This window comes from Sciurus carolinensis, chromosome 1 (assembly GCF_902686445.1).
Source record: "Sciurus carolinensis chromosome 1, mSciCar1.2, whole genome shotgun sequence".
In the NCBI taxonomy this organism is placed as follows: Eukaryota; Metazoa; Chordata; class Mammalia; order Rodentia; family Sciuridae; genus Sciurus; species Sciurus carolinensis.
The window spans coordinates 85,144,610-85,170,361 of record NC_062213.1 but is presented as its reverse complement, the minus strand read 5'-3'; the positions used below and the strand labels follow the sequence as shown (position 1 = coordinate 85,170,361).

At 34.1% G+C, this 25,752-nt stretch overlaps 1 protein-coding gene across 2 annotated transcripts; it reads left to right on the top strand.

The window, feature by feature from the left end:
* The first annotated feature begins 21,482 nt into the window (after positions 1 to 21,482).
* Positions 21,483 to 25,375, top strand: Ppdpfl (pancreatic progenitor cell differentiation and proliferation factor like). Of its 2 annotated transcripts, none has more exons than XM_047559830.1 (5): positions 21,483 to 21,621; positions 21,954 to 22,050; positions 23,327 to 23,404; positions 23,507 to 23,606; positions 24,511 to 25,375. In XM_047559830.1, exons 2-5 carry the CDS (start codon positions 21,996 to 21,998, stop codon positions 24,521 to 24,523), a joined length of 246 nt encoding a protein of 81 aa, XP_047415786.1. In that variant the 5' UTR covers positions 21,483 to 21,621; positions 21,954 to 21,995; the 3' UTR covers positions 24,524 to 25,375. The 2 variants fall into 2 exon arrangements, with proteins under 2 accessions (XP_047415786.1, XP_047415785.1); XM_047559829.1 differs by having other exon boundaries at positions 24,417 to 25,375.
* Positions 25,376 to 25,752: the final 377 nt, after the last annotated feature.

The window sequence follows — 25,752 nt, the reverse complement described above, 5'->3', positions numbered from 1 at the left end:
GGGAACCAAAGTGTGAGTTGAGGTTCAAGTGTTAGGTAAGAGTGATCGGGGGGACTGTACAAATAGGTCATCTTTCATAGATCCTAAGTGTTCAAATACGATCAGTTTTATACTGCACAACCTAATCAATAATATTATAGTATTTAGATAGAGAATACTCCCAAATAGATAAAATCCAAAGGCGGAAAGGGAATGTGTAAGCATCCATTGTCTCTGTTCCCACTTTCTGAGTTCAGAGCTGGTAGGCCCATGGGACTCAGGTGTCAGCCATCAAAATGGCTCATCCCTTGTGTCTCACCCTACATATGACTAGGAATGACCATGGCTGATCCTTTGCAGTGTAAATACTTTTTTTGTTATTGTCTACCTGTGGTGTGACAAATCTTTCCTCCCCTATTATAGGACTGGGCCAAAGGGAATGTGGGAATAGGGGGAGTAAGAAGAAGGAAGAAACTCCCTAAGAACTGGCTTTGGGATGTACCCAATACCAGGAAGCGGTTGTTACTGAACTCATGTGGGAGGTAGGAGGTGAAAAAGGTGACACCTAGTAAGCAGGTAAGTAGGAAGATTTTTTCCCTGGAGGTCTATAATGTGTGGATGAATATTTTCCTTCTTAGAGACATGATCATGTGCTTTAGGCTGTGATTGGTCTTTTCCAGTTCTTACATAACTTTCCCTATGACTGCTTTGGATTTTTGTCAATTCATAGGTTCTTTCTCCTAACCACTTGTAATTTCATGGGCGCTTAAGGACTGCTTTATTTTGTTACATCTCTAACTCCTTGGGAAAGAGTAAGGATGGGAAAATGTTTAATGCCAACACTAACTAGACAGTTTGTAATTCCATTCTCTCGTTAAATCCTGATATGGAACACCTGATATGGTTACTAGTATAATTGCAGAAAATTGGGACTCTGAGATGGGAGTACTATACTCATCATCACAGGTGGGAGAGGTAGGATTTACACCTGGGTCTGTCTGGCATCAGTGCTGCTGCTCTGCTCTCTACACCATGCTGCCTTTTAACACCACGTAGGATGATGACTTGCAGTACATGATGAAATCTTTTTAGGTCATGTGACTCAAACTGTGCTTGTAATTCTTTTCAGTAGTACCTGGACAATATATGGTTCTTGACACATACAAACATTATCTTGAGAATAAATAGCAAAAAGCAGGTCTTCTCATGGTTAGTGCATAGAAACAGTAAGATATGATGCATAGTCAAGTTAACAAACACTCTGCCAGCTCAAAAAGAAAAAAATGGGGGACATTCCAGCTTTGAGAGTTACACTGTCTTTAGCTTTCCTTGGCTTATTAATGTTTCAAACATTATTAAGTACTTCCAGGGCATCTGTTTAAAATGAAGATGTTGATGCTATTGATATATGCTTTATCAACGTCCCCACCAGCAGCCAAATGGAACAAGGGCCTCCAACTAGAGAAGTTTGTGGGAGCAATGAGCAACTTGTTGGCCTTCTAAATGACTACAGTAGGTGGGTTTAATTTGGAATAATTTGATTCAGAATCTGGTTAAACCTATCTTCCTCCTGACACTGATAGAACAGACATTATCCTCTTATGTGAGTTCCCTGCTTGCATCCAGAGGGGAGTGACTCCCTTATGTTTGCCTAAGATGCAGAACTATGAAAATGGAAGTGAAAGACCCAAGGCTGACTGGTAGGAAAAGTTGGCTGCCTGTTGAAAAACAGGTTTGAAACATTAGTCACTCTGCTTAAAAGATAGTTGCACTTGATAGTCATTTGTACTTAGCATCAAAAGAAAATCAAACCAACTCCATCCTTCCTTGCCCACTCAAAGGAGATCCACTCAAAGAAAGGGACTCTAAAGAATTTATGTAAATGAGAGTTGGTGCCTCACCATTTGTGAATAAGATGGAAGATGAAATCAATAGAGAAAAATGAGTGGAAAGAGATAAACAGCTTCCAGACATGGACAATATTGTTTTCCTGTGATCATGAACACATAGCTCACACCAATCACCTATGTCAACCAAAAAACTTAGGATCAAATTTATTTGGAACATTTCTTTCATATGTCTCCATGTTTATCTTTTAACAGACATTCATATCACCATCTTTTTCTATCTTCTCCCTTTTATTTTCAGGTATATATTCTTTAGTTATGACACCCCTGCCATTATTAGGTAGTTTTAATTACCCTAGCAAGCTCAAATATTTTTAAACTAAAAGTTCCTTGGTGTCTTAAGAACTTTTCTCCAGTTGGAATTCATTCCTGTTTTGTCAGCATCTCTAAATTTGGAACTATATTTTGAATTTGCAAATACCTCCATGTCCATCTCATCATTTGCATAAGCATGAGTAAGTGAGGCTACTTGGAAAGAGAACTGGATATTTGGGGTACAATAGGCTACCTTTCCACTATGTTTTCCAATTTCATCATAATGGATGGACTCTTCAACAGTCTCAGTATCTCACTAAATTTGGATCATGATTGGGGAAAAAAAGTTTAATGATTATAGTTGTCATCCTATATATGGATGAGATCAAGCCACCTGGAAATTCAATGCAATTGAGTGCCGAGAGCTCTCTGGGGTTTTTTCTCATTGCCACACATATGCATGCGTGTGTACATGTGCACAAATGTGCAGGTCCTAAATTAAATAACAGAAATGGTAATAAATTTTCCTCTAAATATTTTGTTACATATATCTTAATTTATCTGTCAGATAATGAAATAATTACACATCAAAAAACTAATGAACAGCCCAAGCAGTGGCACATGCCTGTATTCCCAGCAACTCAAGAGGCTGAGGCAGGAGGATCATGAGTTCAAAGTCAGCCTCATCAAATTAATGAGGCCCTAAGCAATTGATAGAGACTCTGTCTCTAAATAAAAAAGAAAATGGGCTGGGGTTAAAGGCACCTGGGTTCAATCCTTAATACCAAAAAAAAAAAAAAAAAATGAACAGTTGTTTTATTTCCAGAAATGTTATTTTCAGTTTTATTTAATTCATTTTATTGAAGTGCAAAACTGTCTAGCTAATGTACTCAGTGTCTAAGCCACCAAACAACATCATCCAAATATCTAGATAGATTGGCAGGACACAGGCAAATAAAGGAAAAAGAAAAGAAATTATTATAGAATTAATATCCTCTTGTAACTTACTCAGAAATGATCTGCTTTATGTCTTTTTGCTATGGATATGAGGTCAAACCAATCAATCAATTGTATAAGCATCATTTCATGAATTGGGAGTTTATTAATTACTTACTTTAGCATAATGCAGTTCAACTAGTAGAGGTTGTAAGATAAATAATGATGTCACACTGAGTCATTTTCTTTGTGAAAAATATAGTGACATAAGATGATAAAAAGCATATTAAACATTTTGAAGTTGAACCCCACACAAAAAAGTGACCAAACTGGGAAAGGGATAGGACACTGGCTATAAGCTCCCACCCCTTGTTGGTCAGGGCCTCCCCACTGGACTCCAGAATTGTCTCTGGATCTTCAGCCTATGCATAGGACAGAATTATTTCTAACCACCCATGCTCCTGGTGATGTGAGAAAGTGAGGGATGCGCAGTGGAGCTGAGATGGGACACTGTCAGGCTATCCTAGTTGAAGAACGATTCTGTACCTGGGGAACATTTGCAGTGCCTGAATTCGTATCTGGTACTGAAGTCAAAATTTGACTAGTAGTCTCTGGTAGGATGCCATTTAATATTCTGCTGGAGCGTCTTAGAATCCTAAGAACAAGTTTTAAAAAAGGATTACCAAACCATGGTTGGAGTCAAGGGTGGGCACTGAGAGCATGCAACAGGAGAAAGAGGTGTCCATTAGAACATCCACACATCCTCCACACAGTCTGCATTGCTAACACATGACCAAGACTGGATCTTGGAAGAGAATGTAAATTTGATGATCACTCCTTCTCAATAAGTAAGACCAGAAAGTTGGCAAGTGTGGTATGGTAGCCCAGAGAAATAGGTGCAGTGCTCTTGGGAACTCCCAGAATCATGTAGGAAGAAGTTGGAAAGCTCTGCATTCCCCTCACCCAAGCCTGTGATGGCTGTTTTGCTCATAGGCTGATGTGGCTAGTTTGGGATCCCAGAGCTTCCTGCATCCTTTCAGCTCTACCACCTCTCTCCTTGCACATAGAGAGGTAAGGCAGAGCTGCCAGGTAACAGTTAATGGTAGATGTTACTTCTTGAGTCACACCTGCATGGAAACAGTAGATAAGTGCAGAGGGGAAATTTATGCTACTTAGTATATCATAAGCACCAAGGAGAAAGATTTAAAATCAGGTAGAGGGTACAAAAAGTCAGTGTTTTAATGGTGTGAATACAAGCTGATGTCAAAATGGTACTTGTTTTGTAAGTTTATAGATATTTTAGAAATAAGAAACAATTATAAAACTGGCTCATTTTACAAACTACTCCAGGGAGCATAGTGCAAAATGACAATGGTCAGACCACTTAAAGTGGTCATTTTCTTAGATTAATCTAGAGAAATAGTATTTTCATTATGGAGTGATAAAATGGACTTCGTCTCAATGAGCAGTTTTAGAAATCATTATCTTCTGAAAGGTTAATGTAAAAATAATTTGAGGTCCTTGGTATGTTTTCACCATGGCATAAAATGACCAGAAATGATTTTTAAATCATTTGATTTATTTCTGATCATAAAATTAAATTTCCTCTGAAGTCTGGAGTTGAATTCGTATTTGTTTGTATATTACAGACAAATTTCAGAGGAAGAACCCTTAAAGGTACAGTATAATTGCTAATTACTAAACATTGACTATTTCATGTAGTTCTTCTAAAACTTGAATCACTTAATTCATATTATTGTAGTTGTAATTATTTATGTTCCTTAAATTTAGGCGATATTTATATGAGACACACATTAATTTGCTTTTTTTTAAAGTTTATGATACAAAGTGCAATACCTTCTGGTTGAATCACATTTCAACTAGCTTACAATGCCACTAGTAAACATGGTAGAATTACAAATACATGTGTTCCAAAGGCAGACCATATTCCAAACCCAAATGTAGATGGTCACTCATAAACATTACCTCAACACAAGGTAAGACATTTAGAAGTTTAACCACTGGAGAAAATCCAGAATAATCAGAATACACGAACACATATTATTAAAAATTAATGCATGTTACAAAAATAAATTTCAGATGAATCATGTGACTAAACATGAAATCTAAAGGCATAAAGCTTATAAATAAAAAATTAGGAAGGCATCTTTGCAACAGTAGGGAAGACAAAGATCTTTGTCATAAGATAATCTAGCAAGAATACAATAAGCACTTAATATAATTTTTTTTAAAAGATATTGGCAATTGAACTCCAGATTACCTTAGCTACATCCCCAGTTCTTTTTATTTTCTGAGACAGGGTCTCATTAAGCCTCTAAGACACTGGGATTATAGGTGTGATCCATCATGCCTGTTTTGAAGTAAAATTTTTAAAAAGAACCAGTTGGCCTTAATCAAAATTAAAACACTTCAGCCTACCAAAAGACATCATTAATGTAAAGGCACAGAATGGAAGACAGGACATTTGTTCAGAATGAATAAAAATCTTCAAAACTAAGAACAAGCATCACAGTAAAAAATGGGCAACAAATTTGAACAGAACGTTTGTAAAATATGGAGGTGGCACAAATCACATGAAAATGTGTTCAACATCATTAGAAAGTGTGAACAAACATCTTGGGGTGACGAAAATAGTCTGTTTGATTGGAATGGTGCTTAGACAGGGAATATGTATATTGGGAAATTATCCAATTGTACACTTAAGTTCTGTGCATTTTGTCCATTACATATTTTCCCTCAATAAAAATAACTGGAATTGTTAAGCACCAAAAATAATTGACTTGTATTATTTCAATTTTCTCCAATTTTAACTATTGAAATTATGCAGTATGTTTTGAATGTGATTACTATGTTCTAGAGCTTAGACATTTTTTTCTTTTTTCTTTCTCTCCTTCTCTCTCTCTCTTTTTTTTTTTTTTTTTTTTTTTTGATACCAGGGAATGAACTCAGGAGCACTTGACCACTGAGCAATATCCCCAGCCCTATTTTGTATTTTTTATTTAGAGACAGGGTCTCCTGAGTTGCTTAGCACCTTGCTTTTGCTGAGGCTGACTTTGAACTTGAGATCCTCCTGCCTCCTCCTCCCAAGCCACTGGAATTATAGGCATGCATCAGCTAGCAGACTGGAGCTTAGATTTTAATTGGAATGTAAAACCTTCAAAATAACCTACAGGAGGGATGGGACTGAATCTAGTATTTGTTAAGATTTTATTCATCAAGCACTGTGGTAGAGTTTTATATACATATTGACAAAAAAAAATACTCCCATGAAGTTTCTCCTATATTCTTATACAAATCTTTTGTAGGGACAAATTTATCTGTTCTTCATGTACAGATTTGGAACCAGATTAAAAAAGGTTGAGAAGGATTAAGATTATAAAATTGAAAATTTTCTGTCATCATTTGAGAAGCATACATCACATACACATCAATACATTCTCTTAGTTCTCTGCCTAAATTTCATGAGCAACCTCTTTGTTTACTGCATCCTTTAAATGTTGGTGCTAGTGCTCCTTGAGTCTGTTTTCTGTGTGTATCTTTTTATTCTTGGCTGGAGGCCTGATACCCAGTTAGTTGCTCTTCAGTTCCACATGTGATTTGGACACCCAGACTCAAACTGTTTGAAACTGAACTCTGAATTATTCTAAAATGTGATTTGTGTGTGTGTGTGTGTGTGTGTGTGTGTGTGTGTTTTCCATTTAGAAATTGGCTCTATTGTCTCCTTTTGCAAGTCAGTTTGGCTCTTGGACAACTGGTTTCTGTGGATTTTACTCAGGTAAATAGAATCCTCAGTACCTCCCTCTGCCCTCTTGCTACTGCCTTATTGAATGCCCTTGTTATGCCTTACCTAGGTCTCCTGTCAGTTGATGATTATAAATCAATGGTTTCTGTTTTGAAGCAATTGCTAGATCCCCCTTCTTCTATCTTATTTCACTTTGCTCCTCAGGCACCACAATTCCTAAAATTTTCTTCTACTGTACTCCCTGCTTTCTATCTTGTGCTGAATCTTGCTCTTTTGCTGGCTTTATAATGTTGGAGTGGCATATCTTTTAGCTCAGCATTTCCTGCTCTTTCTTTGCTCATCTCTGTGCACCATAATGTCACTCAGACTCTTGAATTTAAATGCCATATTGCATCAGAAATACCCCAAATTTGCATCTCCAACTCCAGTTCCAGTCTCTTTATTGACTGATTTTCCTCTTCACTTGAATGTCTAATAGGCATTTCAGAGTTCACTGTCCAAACTGGATTCTTTGGTCTCTACCCCTCGACAGAGAAGACCCCAGTCTTGATTTGCTGCCAGTCTATTTAATCTCTTCCAGCCAGTGACACTACTGGTTGCTCGGATGCATAATCTAGACATCTTTCTTGTTTTTAAAAAGTAATTTTCACCCAATGCTAATGAGGATATTTTGTCGGTTCTATCTTCAGAGTACAAAAATTGATCTAGCTCTACCTTCCTTGTCTAATTTTCCATTATCTCTCTTGACAGATTTGCCATAACCTCCCGACTCATCTACTTGCTTCTGCTTTTGACACCTTGTGAGTCTTTATTCCACAGAAAAGTTCAGAAATATTTTTAAATATAAAAATCATTTTTCATGCTTCTTTGAAAACTCATACATAGGTTTCCCATAGCTTCCCATCATATTAAAAATAAAACCCTAAAAACTCAATTTGTGTCCTTTACTTAGTTCTGTAATATGAGCTGGTCATCTCTCTGACTACCTTTCTTTCACCCACTTCCTTTTTCCATCTCACCCACTGACCTAATGGAATATAACCTTTCCTTGTGTTTCCAGAGCAAGCAGACTTGCTCTGTTCTTGTTGTCTATAATTTTCCTCATATTGCTATCATGTATTAGTTTGCTTCTCATACAGTCTTTGCCCAAATGAGTCCTCTTCAGAGAGAGATTGCTTCTTATTACTACATCTAAATTAACTGTCCCTTGACATTTTCTTTCCAGAAATTATATTATTAGTTATTTGTTTAATTGAGTCCATGAGCTCGACAATTTTGGTTGATTTTATGTATCAGCTTGATTCCTGGAGCAAAGTATATTGAAAAATATCTTTGAATAATGAGCAGATTGATTGATGGGCTATGACTCGTTGTTCTGTAAGTACCCCAGATATTCAATGGCATACTGAGAATTTACAAATAGACAATACTGACTTTCATTAATATTTGTTGAATAATATTCTTATAAAAACTATTAACTATGAATGATAAATATCAAATGTGTTTTTATGCACTTATGATTTCAATTTCTACCTGTTCCTTGTATTATAGATAGGGATGTGACATTTAGATAACCTTTGGTATTCTTTATTGAAGTTCACAGGATTCTTAGAAATAAAAATAGCTGCAGAGTACCTGACATGTAGCAGCTGCTTCTATAAATAGCTGCTATATTGACCTTCATGTTGAAAAATGTGTTTACATCTTAGTCTGTCATGTAATGATGCAGGATCACTGATTTCTAAATTAGAGAATGAGTTTCTCAATATTGTTTTGGGATGGTGATTATTATTTGTAAACTTGATATTCAAATTCTGTCTTCTCTCAACTTTTTATGTGAAAAATCATACTGTTTATGTGAGCTATGGAGCCATTAGTACAACTCCCTAAAAGGACAGGTAGGATCTTAAACACCAGGAATCACAAATAGTCATTTATAATATATGTTTTGAAGGAAAAAAATACAAATTCTTTAATATATTATCAATATATGCATTGTTTTAATGCATGAACACTATTATAGTTATGAAAAGAATTACAAAGTACTTCATGTTATGATCTCAGTTTTTAATGAAACAGTCATGAACTCATTCATGAGTGAATGAAGACTTGTGAATTTTGGACAATGAACTTTCATAAATATTCATCAAATATCATAAACATTTATTCCCTTATATGGAGAATTTAATTAATTAAATGTTATAATCTTTCAGTGTGTTCCCATTAGATATTAAAGAGTGGATTCTGTCACATTTATTCTAACTGCATTAAAGATTATATTTTATGATATAACCAGTGAGTTTACCATAATTGTATGTGTTGATAGAATGAAGCACTGCAGAAAGAGTGTGCTAATTCCATTAGCAATTCTAAATTTAACCTCAGTTCAAAGATATTTCAGGGATAACTTCAAAGATACTTCACAAATGACTACATTCACCAAGAAAAGCTGCTACAAAGATAAACTGTTTTAATGATCAAGGGAAGTTAGTTTTAATGAAGTCCACTGAAGAAAGCCCTTTAAGTCTTCAAATATGATTATGTACTCCAATGACCCAACTCCCATAGACATTATCTCCCTGGGGTTTGCTGAAAAAGGCTGAAGATAGTTCATGATCTTTTGCAGATGTCTAGTGTTCATTTAGAGATTAACTTAAAAGTAAAGGGAGAACACTAATTAGGTTAAATCGGTAACAAGTGGAATAATGTGTCATATTTCTCAGAAGCATAGTGTAATTTAAAGAAACACACACACATATACACTTAGAAGGACATTTGCATTTTAATAACTATATTTTCACAAGAAGACGTAAAGATACAGAGGAGATAAATACTGTCTTTCTCACCCCTTTTGGATAAAATACAGATTCAAGTGGACTGACTCTTGGATTTCATTAGCACTCATAGGTAAATAGACATAAAAAATTATACATATTGGAAGTTAAATACAAAATAAGTTGTCTTGATTTATGTGAACAACCCAAAAATAATGTTAAACCTGCAAACTATGATTCCCAACTTTATATTCTGAAATCCAGATTACACTTCTTCCAAATCTGTAGTCTTACTAAAGATATCAGCAATTTATAATAAAATGGCATATTTTACATTGTATTTTAAAATTTGCAACTCTGTGATTTATTAATTTTACTGTGTGTTTGGACATTCTTCTGTTGCTTGAGGGTTGCCATTTGGAATATGTGAGGAATGAAGACAGTGAAAGAATCCCAAGCCAGGTACTGAATCAATTCATGTGCCACCTTAGAAACCCAAAAGCAAAAGATCAGCTAGCTGCAGGTATTTAATCAATCTTTTTGAGCATATTAAAGGAGAATTTAGAAAAAAAATTTGTTTTAATTACAACGTAAGTACAGCCTGAATGCTAATATGACAAGGACTGAAGCTCTTTATTTTTCTTAAAATTTTGCAGTTAGCATGTTGATTAAAATGGGCAATTTTAAAAGTTACTTAAGCTTCAAAGTTTTTGTAGTTTCATCATGAAAAAATGTATCGGACAATAAAAATTAGTTTCTTTATTTAAAAATCTTAACTTTAGAAATGGCCTTATTTTAGTAAAATTTATGGACTAGCTTCACATTAGACTCTCAATGTGAATTTTCTCATTGGTACACCCAAGGCTATACCCGCCTACTTCTAGATTCCTTTCTAAGATTCTTCTCTCTGGGTGTCTACTTAGAAAATTATCTCCACCAATTGGACTGTAAATATCCTATTGGCAGGGATATTTTTTTCTCCTGTCACTAGTGATTTAAATATCATATTGCACAGTTTGAATGGTTAGTTACGATGTTGACTGAACAAATTAGGTGTTATGGTTCCACTAGAAAGGGACATATCATGACAACAGAGCCTGTCTTACCCTCCTTTAATTCGGATGAACACAGTGAAGAATCTCAGGCTTTATTTTGTGTTTCATCTCTTTGACTCTCACATTTGTTCTCCGAAGTTATATGGTAGCCTTTCCAATTCCATCTCTAGAGGTGCTCCATGCTGTTGAGGTTGGGATAGGATGGTAGAAAAAAATACATATAAAAGACAAATGTCTTTGACCCTAAATTAAATGGGTACAGTAATCCTGGCAGAGGTAGGGATTGAGATAGTGAAGAGATTAAGACTTGGTCAAGAAGTAATAAAACTTCAGCATATTTATACATATTCACCAATAATTGAAATGAGTATGGATTCATAAAAGAATAACAAATTGTGCCTATCAGTCTACTGTCAGAGAGGAGAAGATAGAAGATGGTGCCACATTTTGAGGCAATTTATTTTTGCAAACATTTTACCAATATTTTCCAAGATGGCAAGCAAAATTATTTTTTGCACACATTTATTGTATAATCACCTAGAATTCCATATCTTCTTAATTGTTTTTGTGGTTTAGTGTATGTGTTTGAATACATATAGACATAATACTTTTTAAACGTACCTATGATTAACATAAAATTAATTTCATCTTCCTACAATTATCTATTCATAAATAATCTTTATCTGATCTTGGTTATTTAAAACCATTTTATAATGTTATAGTGAATGTGGAATACAATTGAATTTTCTATAGTTTCTGTCAACAATGTGGAACGATTCTACCAAAGTAATTTTTTTTTCTTTCTTGTGATGACATTCATCAAGATATATTGCCCTTCCTGAGCTGGAGATCAAAACCCATTTTGAGCTCTGAGTCATCTGATAAAAGTTAACACTTGATAGAAAAGTTGAACACCGTTTATGTCCATAAGAGCCAAAAGAATAGATAGTAAAGGAAATAACATCATAGTTGAAAATTATATCCTAAATTAGTCATAAAAAGTAAAAAGTACAATAAAATAAATAATGTTGCTAAAACTTCTTTCCTATGTAAAGGTCTCAGAAACATTTTATTTCAAATACATAATTTAGAATTTAATGATTTTTCATGTGTTAGGTTTATCTGGACTCTTTGATAATTACTGTTAGGTTATTAAAAAGGCAAAAATATTTCTTATGCCAGTAGTGAATAGATGATGTATAACAGCATGTAAAGCACTAATTGAAGACACTGTTTTATGATGCTTCATTTTCATAATGAATTAACTGCTCTGCATGATAAATTAGTTTGTTTTTATTTTTTCAATTGTCTCATAAAGTATTCGACTCATTTGAATTAACAATATGTTCTTATTTTCTGAAAAAAATATGTATATGTAATACTTGGAATTAAATAAGGAAAGAAAAAATGCATTTTGTGTCTCTACTTCTAAAGTTTATTGCATCTCTAGTTTTAATTCTAAGAAGTACTTGAGTTGACAGATCAGCAGAAAAAATGACTGCACTGTGTGAAATTTTTTTCAGAATTAACAATAGCTGCATTTATTAGTCAATGATGAAAAATAAAAATTGATGTAATTGAGGGTATTCTAGTAAACAGGTAGTTCCTATTAAAAATAAACTTTTTGCCTTACCATCTGTTTTGTGTTTGAAATCTCATTTATATCTAGCAAATTATCTGAATGATATCATGATATAATTGACCAGGAGTTGGATGATGTGGACAGTTGATGCTAGGCCTTCCTTCCACAAGCCCCGTCAACTTCCCCACATGTAGCTGAGGGAATCACACCATAGATCACATCGGAAGTAGGGATAGTATGTTGAAACTGGTTGTCCTTCATCTGGTTGGCAATATGGACCTGTAACTGGTGATAGATGGGGTATTGACAGTCACTGGAACATGCCAACAGGGTAGTATGGGCTATATTGTGTCCTCCCAAATTCATGTTAAAGTCTTAACCTCCGGTACCTCAAAGAGGTAGTTAACTTTAAATGAGGGAATGAGACAACAATTCAATATGGATCATGTCTTTATAAGAAGTGGAGATTTGTACAAAGAAGCCTAGAAGGAAGGCTACAAGTCAAAAAGAGAGACCTCAGAAGAAGACAACACTACTGGCACCTTGATCTTGAACTTCTCCCTTCAGAACTATAAAAAGATACATCTCTACTGTTTAAACCATCTGGTCTATGGTATATTGTTGCAGCAGCCCTAGGAAACTAATACAATTGGTAAACTAGAATATTTTAATGATAGAATGGTATACACTACATTTATAACATCAAAGCTATAGGACAGGGTCAGAGGGAATAACAACTAATAGGACTATGGCAAGAAGGGAGCATTGCTAGATGTTGATACACAGGAGAAAATCTGTGAAAGGCAAATGATCATTCACCAGTGGAAGGTGAAAGGTAAATCAGATGGCTTCTTTGTAACATTTAAAGTGACTTTTATCTCCCGCAGCTAAATGGAAGAAAATGCAAAAATCTAAGGCTCATAACTTGAAGAGACTTAGAGTTCAGAGAATGGCACCCTGGAAAGTCTGCTGCTCCAAAGCCAGGGCCTCAGTGGGGAAAAAATTAGACTCTAAGGTTTGCAATGACAACATCTGAGTCAAGCCTTAAAAAACATTGAGTTTTATGATTGTCTCAAACTATTTATGTCTATAGAAATGGCTAACTTCTCCCTGTTAAGTCAAAGCTCCTCCCTTACTTAAAGATGATGCCCAAGCCTCTGGCTTGCAGGACACCAAAGGTCCCTGAAGGTTCTACCACTGTATTTTGACCTGACCAAATCACCTGGTCAGTTACAGCATTTGCTAGCTTAAGAGTGCTGGGCCTACTCAGGTAGGAAAGGGATAAAACTTTGAAGGATCTCTAGGACTTAACATGGAACTGGCTTCTTTAGTACTGGATCAGGAGCACCAGATAAAAAGTGGGTAAAGGGATAACTTTTGATAGAGATGTCTTTTCCAGGACATCTAATCCAATACCACAAAAGGGCACAATATAATAACAATACTTGTGAGGATGGTTCTTGGGAGCAACAATGACCCACATAGGGCACAACAGAAACTCAAAATTTGCTGTAGAAATGGTTGAGTAGGAGGTACAAAAACTAAGAGTACCTAGTACAGTGGGTAACCTACTTAGACCAGAAAACCAAGCTGGTCATATTTCATTTGTTTTCCCCAAATGAGAAAGAGCACATTGGAGAGGGTAGCACCAGTTTCATTGAGAATCACAGTGAGAAATTTTCTTTATAGTTTAGAACTGAGAATATTAGGCATTATTATAGGACAGAAACACAAATTGCAGTGGGAATGGAAAGATCTTGAAAAAGAGGACAGGTGGTGTCAGTTAATATAAGAAGTGTAATAAGTGCAGATTTCATGAGTGGTAAGGTCAGAATAGCAGCAAAGGGTGTCTTACTTCTGGGGAAATAGCTGATAAAACAAGGTATTCCCATAGCCAAGGTGAATGGGCAGTCTCAAGGGCATTGCTGAATTTATACAATAAAAATAAAGTCAAGGATTTTGAGGGCATTTGCATCCATAAATATTTATGATCTTTGGCCTGGTTTCTGGGTCAGAGTCTTATACCCTGAAGGAGGACTGAATTTCTATGATTACGGACTCTGTAAATTTCATTGAAAAATGTTTGAAAATCACCATCCTAGTTCTTCCCCTGTGATATCTAAGAAGAATTCATGCAGTGTGGAATGGGAATACATAGGCATTTTGAGGGCTTTTAAATGTTATATGATGAAGTTGATTCTCAGGGATCAGAACCATGACTCCTTTGTTAGAATGGGGGTGTATGGGACCCAGATCATCAATAGAGCCCTGACTCAGGTTTGGCTTATGCTTGTTCTGTCCGAAAAGTCTAACAGTCATTTCCCTGGTCCCTAAATGTAAAAATCAAATTGACACAATCAGTAGTTGGTCCAGCCACCATGCTGGTGTCCTGTGGTGGATAGGAGTGACAGTCATATAAAAGACCCAGGGGAAACTCCCTGCATGCCATGTCTCCCAACTCCATAACCAAGATAGTTAATTTTTTAGAGCTTTCTTTTTGAAAGGAATGACTGATATCAGTGTTATTCTAAAAGATAGAAAGACATATTAATGGTAGGTGGCATTTAATTTTACAGTGTGGCTCTTATAAAAACTTACAGGATCCTATATATGATGGGGAATTTCTAAAAATTTTATGGTTGCATAGAAATTCTCATGCATGGTTTCCGAGATTATTTCAGTTGTTACCATTTTCCAGCCAGTAAGCAAAAAGGCTTATAAGCCAACTGACTTTGTCTCTAAGGAGATGACTTTGAAGATGAACAACTTGCTCATCATATTTCACTGGCCCAGAAATTCCTATTGCAAGAGAGATTGAGAAATGCAGTACCTCGTTGGGAGAACTATGCTCAATGAATATTAAGAAGAGAGAAGAGATCCTGAAAGACTGATTATATATATATATATATATATATATATATATATATATATATATATATATAAAAATATATATATTTTTTCTCTCTAGCGGTGCAGGTAGGTACAATCACATCCCCTAGGTCTATCAGATCAGATCCTTCCTATTGGGAACTTTGTGTTGGAGAATGGGTCATAGTAGAGTCTTCATTGTCTTCCTCTACCTGTGATTATGTCTTGGCAGATGAATCTCTACTTATGTATATTTAATCCTTGACATATTCTAAGACTAGTTCCTTCTGAGTGGTTCTCCACAATTGCAACAGCTCTCAAGACAACATTCATAAGATCACATGGCAGGGGTTGAAAAAAAGGATATGGAAAAGGCATTTCAAAGATGCAGTCTCTCCTTCCTCAAGAGGCATGCGAGTCAGATTTTGTGATGAACATATTATAGAACTATATTGCTACTGTCTATTCCTATGGGATGAGAGCAACTTTCTAAGTGGAGAACTAAACATTCTGATTTTGAATGGCAGGCTGTTTTGGGGTACCCATTTTTCTGAGGTTGTTTAGCACAGCAGTATGGCTTCTTGGGAGTGCAGCTGTGGTAATTTGAGCTACTTATGCCATGATCACCTCAGGTTGGGTGCACCTCCACCCATGTCCAGGCCCAGGGGATTACTTGTCTTGAGGACTCTATATAAACTGCTGGAATCTCTTTTGGAGAATCTTGCTTATCAGATTATAGTTCCCTACTGATCTTGTGAACTGACTACAATCCTCACAACAAACTGGTTCATGGTTCTAGATGCAACTTTTTGTCCTTTTGTACAATGATAAGAATTGATTGGTAGACTATATAAATGATCCCTCACTTACTATGGTTCAACTTACAATTCTTCAACATTATACAAAAGTGATGTGCATTAAGTAGAAACTGTACTTTGAATTATGAATTTGGATCTTTTCCTGGGATAGCAATAGGCTGTGTTCTGCTATTCTTTTGAAATGTTGGGCAGAAACAACTAGTTGCATCTTCCTATTAGTTAGCCACATGATCACAAGACTGAAGCTGATACTCTGTGGTGCACTATGTTGCTAAACTAGGATGCTTGGAAGGATAGGTGTAGATGCATTTTGGATTTCTGATATTTTTGAGTTTATGATGGGTTTATAAGGGTGTAACCCCATGGTAAGTCTATATAACTCAGAGAAACATAAAATGAAGACAAATAATTGAATTATGTACATTGGAAGTAGAATAGACTTCAAATAAAATTAGATTTATTATTCCCATTTTATAGATAACTTGAAGAGGCTCACAGATATTCTTTGACTAATTATTAATAATTTTCTTCACAATGACTTTGAAATTGTCATACCTTTTCAAAGCAACTGCTATACATCCTCATCTGCAGAATTAGTTATTAGCAGTGACAAACTATGTTTAACATGGAACATTTATTAGATATTACCATATATTTAAACTTTTTGACATTTTTACATACATATCTTCATAATTTCAGGACGGAATTATACCTGGACAGTTTTAAGACTATGAGTGCAGTTGAATATTGATCTCATACTGCACACTTGGCCAATTGTCTGTGACAGTACAGGGTAATGATGAATTATCTGCAAGCTTAACTGTTGTTCATGCCATGAATTTCCATGCTCTGGAAAACAGCAATCTGATATCTATTTATTCTTTCATCCAATGCCAATAAAGTTAGAAAGAGTAATAGTATCTTACATGTGATAAATAGATCACCTTTCAAGAAAGTTCCAGTTCTCTTTAATTAGTACTTACTCTCTTTTAAATTTATCTTCCTCACCTTAAAGAGGTGTATTTAGAAATCATCTTGTAATTCAAGTGAGCAGAAACAACATGTGTGTAATGACTATATCCCCTGCTGGTTTTCAGCATGTCAAATAGGACAGATACTCTCTTCTTGTTGCCAATAAAGAGAAATATGGATGAAATTAATTCTAGGGTAAAAGACTCAATGAAAACGTGACTGTAATTATTTTACGTTCTTGGATGTAAAGAAAGAATAAACAACCACCGTGAAAAAATAATCAGGTAAAAGTTCATCAAATTGTGTCAGATATAGCAAGGAAATCTAAGCTGTATTACAACATTTTCATCATTAGCCAAGAATATAATCCTTATTACCACACAAGGAATGTGTTGATTCTATTACATTTTTAGAACACAAGTAATTATATATGCTGTGTTTTGTGTGGCATTACTGAAGCAGAAGCAAATGGGGAGTCTGTACCTTTGAGTATTTTGTATTCTAATATGCGAAATAAACAACTCAGTGCAATGTGAGTGATGTTATAATTGAATGCTAGGGTCAGATGAGAAGGATGCCTGAAAACCATGATACCACTAACCAGGAGAGGTGGTGGCGGCATTGTGAATTGGGGTAGTGTGGTGAAGAGAAAGGGAGAACAATACAGCTACGTCTAATTCTCAAAAATGATCCTGAAAACCAACAATGTAAAACTTATAAAAGAAATCTAATTCTAAGAAAGTCAACAGATTAACAGAAAATTTTCTGTGATAGAAAATTTATAAAATTAATTTAAGTTTGTGGAGCAGTTGATCCAAGACTTCACAATAACCATATTAAGAATAGAGAAACAAATGAAAGAATTATGAGAAAAAGGCAGAAAAAAACAAGAAAATTTGAATAGATGGATTTAGAGAAAAATGAAGAAAAAAAGTACTAAAAAAGTCACTAAAATAAAAAAAAATCTACATGACAAATGTTAGGTTGGACATAGAAAAGTATTAAATGGGAAGAAATGCAGTACAAATGACAAAATTTAAACTATATGAATTTATATTCTTATACAAGTTTTAGCATATATACACACATTTATGTGGTGGAAATGTAAGAATCATATACAAAGAGTCCTAATAACTATTGAATTTGAGAGCCAGTGGCAGGAAATGGGAGACAAGATGGGTGTCATAGATTATTGTTCATCGAATATGTATTTCCCTTGTACTCCCAGCCCTTTGTGGGAGTAGCACACTTTCCTACTTCAATGATGTCAATTTTAGGCATGTGATTTGTTTAGTATATGATTTAGTGGAAGATGGGATAAAGTGATATTTCTAGACTCAGAACTAAAATGTTATTTCATATTACCAATAACTCCTCTGGGAGTGTCAATCCAGTTGCAGGTGGAAAACATGCAATTGGTTTCCTTGCTTGCTTGCTGTTCTGAGAGCAACGAGAGGCGCATAGAGCTGACTGAAATTAGTCTGGTTCAGCCAAGTTCTAGCCAACCTACAGGCATTCTCTTGAAAAGAGTCCCTTCAGTTCAGCTGCAAACATGTGAACAAGAAATTCATGCTTGTTTTATTTACTGCTGTGGGAAAATGTTTATGATGAACTAATGTGGATACAACTAATTAATACAGGGAAAGTCAACATGTGGAATAAAAATATTTTGAGAAAAGAAGATGAGTTCTTGGGTAGAATGTACATTTCATGCATAGTATTGGATTTATTAAAAAAAATTAATAAATATGAAACCAGTGTGACTGATGAATATGTTAGGTTAGACTAAATTATAGCTAAGGCCTATGGTATTATAAAATAAGAGTGTCCACTGAAAGAATAATACTAAAATACTGTATGTTGCTTCTCAAAGAATAGAGAAATAAAGGTCTATAAAAAAACCCTTTAAATAAAAACATTAACAAAAGTTAATAAAGTAAAGAGAAGGAATTTCCATATAACATTTCTTATATGGAAACTAGACAGTGAGATATCAGAGGTAAATTCAAATATGAGAATAATCCCAATAAATGCAAATGGACTTTATTTCTCTATCTAAAGAAAGAGATATAATTAGGAAAATACATTCAAAATGTAATGATAATTATGTGACTGCTCAAATAGAACAAGTTAAAAATAAAGGGATGCGAAAAGATATACCAATTAATACTTAGAAAAAAGCAAGTGCTAACAAATTAATATTAAAGTAGAAAACCAGCACAAAATAAAATTAGTGCTGATAAATGAAGATAAAAGAAAAGATTCATTCAGAAGATATTCTAATCATGATTTTTATGTATATATCAAAGCTTAAAATTAAGCAAACAAAAATTTATAGACTTACGTGTTGTACTTATGCTAGAACTGGTAGATCAAGTGATAAGACATTGGTAAGTACATGGATTATTTCTTTAATGTAATTAAATAATGCAATATAATGGACAGAGCATGCAGCAAATGAAAAATCTCATTAATTACCAAATGCGCCAAAAGTCAGTTCCAAAACCTATTTCAAAAAAATGAATAAAAATCAGACATTCTTTCATGACAATAAGTGTACTTAAAAATCATCCACTAGGAGAACTCTAAGAATCTTTATGCATTTGGGCAAAAGAAAGCATTCTTAAACAATTCTAACATCAAAAAATGTTGGTCTGGTGCAATGGTGCACACCTGTAATCCCAGATTCTCAGGAGACTGAGTCAGGAGAACCACAAGTTCTAGGCTAACCTGGACAATTTAGTGATGTCCTGTCCCTAAATAAAAAAATATTAATAAAGGGAATGGGGATGTAGCTTAGTGGTAGTATGCCTGGGTTCGATAACCAGTAAAGAAGAAAAAAACAGCGTAAAGGCAGTTACAGAATTTTTTGCAATAGATGGTCATGAAAATAATCCTAACATATTTAAAAGGACAATCAAAGTAAGGTAGAAAATAATGATGGGTAGAACCAAAGGACAAAAGAGAATACCAAATATATTTGAAAATATAATTTAATATTTAAATCTATAGCAAAATCAGGAAAAAAATGAAAGAAGAAGCATAACCAGATGGAGTATGTATTTTTATTGCATATAATTGTATATACATTCTGTAACATTTATACATATATCTATTATGTAATTGCATATATGCACACATTTAAATGTATTTAAGGTATATGACATGATTTTTTTCTGTGTGGTACTGGGGATTAAACTCAGGGGTCCTCTCCCTCTGAACGACATCCTCAAGCTCTTTTTCCTTATTATTTTATTTTTAAGACAGGGTTATGCTAAGTTGAAGAGACTAGTCTCTAATTTGCAGTTCTTCTGCTTTGGCTTCCCAACGTGAGAGATTACAAGCTGATATGATGTTTTGATACACCTGCACATAGTGAAATTATTACTACTGTCAAACAAATTACCATATCAATCTTTTCACATTAATATTTGAAAAAATACCTTTGTTTATGTGAGCACATGTGTGTATGTGCGCATAGGACAAAAGCATTGAAATCTACTTTGTTGGCAAATTTTCAGAATACATTACAGTAGTATTGACTATAGTTCTCATGCTTAATGTTAGATTTCTATACTTATGCTGCAAAATTGCAACTTTTTATACTTTGGCCAACATCTCCCAATTTCCTCTACTTCTCTGTCTACTGATCTACTATCTCTGTCAAATGCATATATATATTTTAGATTCCACATGTAAGTGAGACAAAGAAGTTTTTCCCCCCATTTTTATGTCTGGAGTCAATATTTTTAAGACACCCTAAGACAAACTACAAGGTTGTTTTATGTGTTTGAAAAAGTAGCTGACATCAATAATTTTATAGCAATGTATACATTACCAAAATTTCTTTAAGAAAGAATACACAAGAAAAACTAAGAACACCAAATAACTTAAAGAAGTAACTGAAATGATTAATAGTCAACATAAAGAGGAGTCAGGATTTGATCCACAAATCAAATGGATCTATCAAATGGTAAAATGATCTACATAAGAAAATTTCTAAAATTGGAATAAAACAGTTTTTGCTTCAATAAATAATGATATAATGTAATAAATTTCTCTACATTATCCATGATTTCTGTCTTGTCATTCCCTCTGGAATTTCTAACTCACTATCTATCCATCCATCAAGTTCTATTCTACATGTCCCTTTCCCAGAAATTCTCCAAATCTGCAGAGTTCTTTATTGTTCTCCTGTGACCCTATGACTCTGCCTTGCATCAATACACCTGTGGATATGTATGTTCAGTCTTCCTAGCTAGACTGCAGACAATCCATGTCATCCCCAATTCTGTCCAGCTTGGTGACTTTGGTAGAGCCTATAATTATACCAAGGCAGAAGAGATACATGGACATTAATTTCTGCCAGGGAAACTGCAGTCAGGTAAAAGATATGACATTAAAGGGAATGAGTCCAAAACAGGTCAAGGCCAAATCCTTCCCTGTCACTGTAGCTAAACTTGGCATGCTGACAGGTTCAAAGGTCCTTTGGACTGCTGGAGGGCAGATGGGCACAGAGTGTCCAGTCATTGCCTTTGCCTGGCTATGTGCCACCTCACCTCAAATTACGAATAGCTCAGGCTCCAGCCAACTTGGGATTCTAAATATAAGGTTGCTCACAGATTCTTGACCACATCAACAGTCACTGTGGTGCATTTTCTGAAGAACTTTGAAACTACATTTATTTTAGAAGACCAAATTGGAGAAAATAAGTACGTGAGTGATTGCAACATGGTTCTGTTAACACTTATTTTTCCTGAAACTTTGGTTTGTTTTAGTTGTAGTAAATTGTGTTTGCATTGTAGTTGAATATGTAGTTTTTCTTTTTTTTTTTTCCCAAGGAAATATACTAGTTGATTGCATCTTGTTTTGTTTATTACAGCATGTTTAATTGCAATTTTGTGAAAAGTTTTTAAATTCTTTTTTCAGATATTTATTATATTGTAAATGATTTCACTTTGCACATAATATTCACATGTAAAAAGGAAAAGGAAATTCCTCTATGGTATTTATCAACATCTCTTTTCTGGTCACTCTTCCTCAGATTGCTGCTGTTAGTCGCTAGTACTCTGTCACAGGACAAACCATGGCATCAGTACCTTCCATTGGATGTCTTCTGGCCAAAAATCAGTATTATAGAAGTAAGTTTTATTATCACTAGAGAATATCCTTAGAGAATATGATGAGAAGTGAAGATTGTGGGATGTTGTTGACCAATGTATCATTGGGAGGAAGCTGACAGCTATTGCAGACAGTGAAGAAACAGCTACAGAAGATAGAAGATTCATAGAGCTAGTGCTTCCTAGGTTCATTTCTTTCTTTGGTCATGTTACACTGAGAAAGCCCTGAACTCTTACAAACAAATGAAAATCAGCTTTTGTGTAATGATTGTATCAATTTCTTACTTTCTAATTTTGATAATTGTGTAGTATATAAAAGTATGGTTGTGTAATATTTCTAATACAGTACAATGATGTTCATTCTTGATTTTGTACTAAGTTTTTTTAAAATTTGGCTTTTATACACTTCAAATTTGACAAGTATGTTGATAGAGATTTCATAGGATCCATTATTAATTAAAAATTGATAATTTTGCATGAAGAAAGTATCACCTAATTTCTTAGAAAAGAGGGAATAGCATGAGTCTGGTTCAAATATTTTCTTCTTTCCATTTCCTGAAATGGATAACAGGTCAGCACTTATCTACTCAGTTTCATTTTTTAATCTATCTGTACATATTATTTTAGCATCCTAAGAAGACGGAGAAATTTCGTAAAATGAAATATGCATTTCAGAATCAAATTAACATTAAGTAAAAGTATCTATGCCAGTGAACTATAAAAAAGTCATTTCAAGGATTGTAACAAAAGAGTCAGAAATGTCTATGGATTTATTGTTTTTACAAAAAAGTTTAAACTATGCTTAGTGTTTTTTTAACAATGGAAGTTATGTTTATAATCGCTTTACTGCTTTAGAATGTCTTATAAAACAAATTAAATATTCTTATAAAATAATTTCTTACTTTCTAAATTTGGTAATTTTGTAGGATTATAAAATATAAATATGTAATATTTATTATGTAGTACAATGCTATTCATTCTTGATTTTGTAATTCTTTGATTTCAAATTTGACATATGTATTTTAAGTTCAATATCTGTATCAACAGAGATTGAGAGTTGTCTGCCATGAAAATAAATATACCTTATTAGTAGAAAATTTTCATTCAGAATTTGCTTAATTTTTCAACTTGATACATGATCAGGCTAAAATAATTTCAAACTATGTTTCTTGAGAGTCTGTTTTATATATATATGTATGTTCATATATGTATGTTCATATATTTATATATATATGAATGATATGTGTGTGCTTGTCTTTTTGCTTGTTATTTGTCTTTATTTTTATTTGTTTCCTAGAGTCCAGTATTTCTTCAGTTAGCTCCTTAACTAGCTCTGATTCTGTCACTTTCATAGATGATGACAGACCTCTGCAAGGTACTTAGTTTATTTCTTATCAGTGTTACCCTCATTATTTCCCTTTGCTTTGAATCTCTCAAATTCATTTGATAAGGGAATAATTAAAAGTTTATTTGTTAGGATTACCTGAAGTGGCAGAATCCACCTGGTGGTTTAAATCTTTTTTCTACTCTGAACCTGTGCTTTCAAATGTGAGAAACAAAGATTTATCTTCTAATGGGTGAGTTTTTTTTTTTTCTGATGAGATTATATCTTACTTTGTGAACAGAACAAAGTCTGAGGTTATATCTTACTTTGTGAACAGAACAAAGTCCGTAGTAACTGTTATGTAATCTATCAGAGTAACATACACTTCTTTCTTGGAGACAGTGAGGCTTTGTTAGTAAGCACCTAAGGGAAGGGGATGGTGCAAACAGCTGTTTCCAAATAACTATCAATGAGAACACAAGCACTCCTCCTAATTCAATCACTGAAGCGTGATGGAAAAGTCATATGCCAATTTTTATCATTGTTCAGGGGGAATAGACTGGGAACAAGAGGCAGGGCTCTGAATTTGCTTTTCTAATTCCTTCAGGAGCAGAGTAACCATTATCTGGTTGCTGTCCTAGATAGCCTTGTTTAATCGCACTGCTGATTTTGATTAGCCTCTGTGTGGTGCCAATTACTAGGTAGATTGAATTGGTGGGTAAGCAGCCTTTTCCAGACACTTTGAACTCTAACACACTGAATAGTGTACTTGTTGTTATTCTAATTTTTAAAATTGCAATTGTTTTGGATTTTAGAAACTTTACTAACTCACTACAAAATGGAACAAAAAGAACATAATGATGCAGTTCATAGGTTAAAACATACTGGTTTTGATAAATTTTCCAAATATTAAATAGAATCAATATTTTAAATATTTTAAAAAATGTAGGTAGGGCTGATGGTTGAAAAGATGTTTTAACTGTCTTTATCAAGTTTATTGATATTGATTATTAAATTATCTAGATAGTGTTTCATTTATTTCTCCACTGTACTTTGACCATAGAGGCAACCTACATTATGGAAAAGCATTTCACAGCTAATCATCTTTGTTTTGCCGGTCGATGAACATCATGGTGATAACTGACTATTTTATACAGCACTCACAGTTGATTCTGACAATCAAGATCTCTGCTTGCTGTGGCACTGCAGAAGTGAACCCCTATGCTCAGCATGCCGGCTCTTCCAGAGGACTCTTTCTTATTGTAAGAAGACAAAACCTACCTGAGATCTCATTTCTGAGACAATATCACAGAAGCCACTCATAGCAGAAGTTTAGGCATTTTTCTCAACGCTATCACAGCAAGTGGCACCAGCTGAATGGAGAACATTTGAAAAACCTACCTTTAGAGACAATCATCTTTTTAATGAGTCTTCAAATATAGTGATTTATGTAAAGTAGTCTTTTCATTATCCATATTATTTTTATCTATAAATTTAAGTTAGACTCTTCTTATGTCTGCTGAAAGATTTTTAATTTAAAACTGAAGAAAACTCTGTGCTTCACACAATAGTTTAAAAGCTACTGGATTTTGAAGGATAGAAAATAGTGCAAAATTTTTATTTTTTAATTGGAAAAGTTGAAAATAGCACACATGGCCTTAACTATATTACCTCTTAAATATAGTACCATACATCTAGCAAATTGTTTTGTAGTGTAGAATTTAAAATTCATGATTTAAATAATATTTAACAGCATGGAAAATATTAATGAAACAGTGGGATAATATAAACTATGTGGTATGATTTAGTTGTATTAATAATTACAAATGGATAAAATAGATTGGATGGAACTGTATCAAAATGCTAGCAGTGGTCATTTCTGGATTTCAGATTATGAATAATTTTATTTTTTCTAGATATGTTTTACCTCAAATTATATGATAATTTTTTGTATTAATAGGAAATAATAAACATTAATATAAAAAACCCTGGAATAAATTTTCTGAATGTGTGTATTTCCTATATTGAGTATAATATTTCCTATGTTTCTAAGTATTAGGTAGGGAAAAATATTTCATGAATTTCACTCGAAACATTTCTATATTGTGCTTGCAAATATTTTTAATGTAAGATGTGAGGCTTATATGATGGGATACTGAAATCAGAAATGGGTGTTACTACAGTCATTTGGTTAATGTTGCATTAAACATCTAAAAGAGCACAATTGATTGTAGGTAGAATCATGTTGGTGTTTTGGTAAAACCACATAACCCTGATAAACTATGAAGACTAATCATTTGCACTGATACACACTACTGACTGATCATTTACTCTTTCCAGATGGGAAATGCATTTCTCAGCTTTGTCTCTATTTTTTTTCTAGTTCTGCAGTACACATT

Excerpts from the sequence above, each read along its gene's own strand:
- Ppdpfl (XM_047559829.1), top strand. The coding sequence starts at position 21,996 with ATGGCATCAGTACCTTCCATTGGATGTCTTCTGGCCAAAAATCAGTAT. Across the intron at positions 22,051-23,326 it reads CAAAAATCAGTATTATAGAA|AGTCCAGTATTTCTTCAGTT; the intron begins GTAAGTTTTATT and ends TTTGTTTCCTAG. Across the intron at positions 23,405-23,506 it reads TGATGACAGACCTCTGCAAG|GATTACCTGAAGTGGCAGAA; the intron begins GTACTTAGTTTA and ends TTTATTTGTTAG.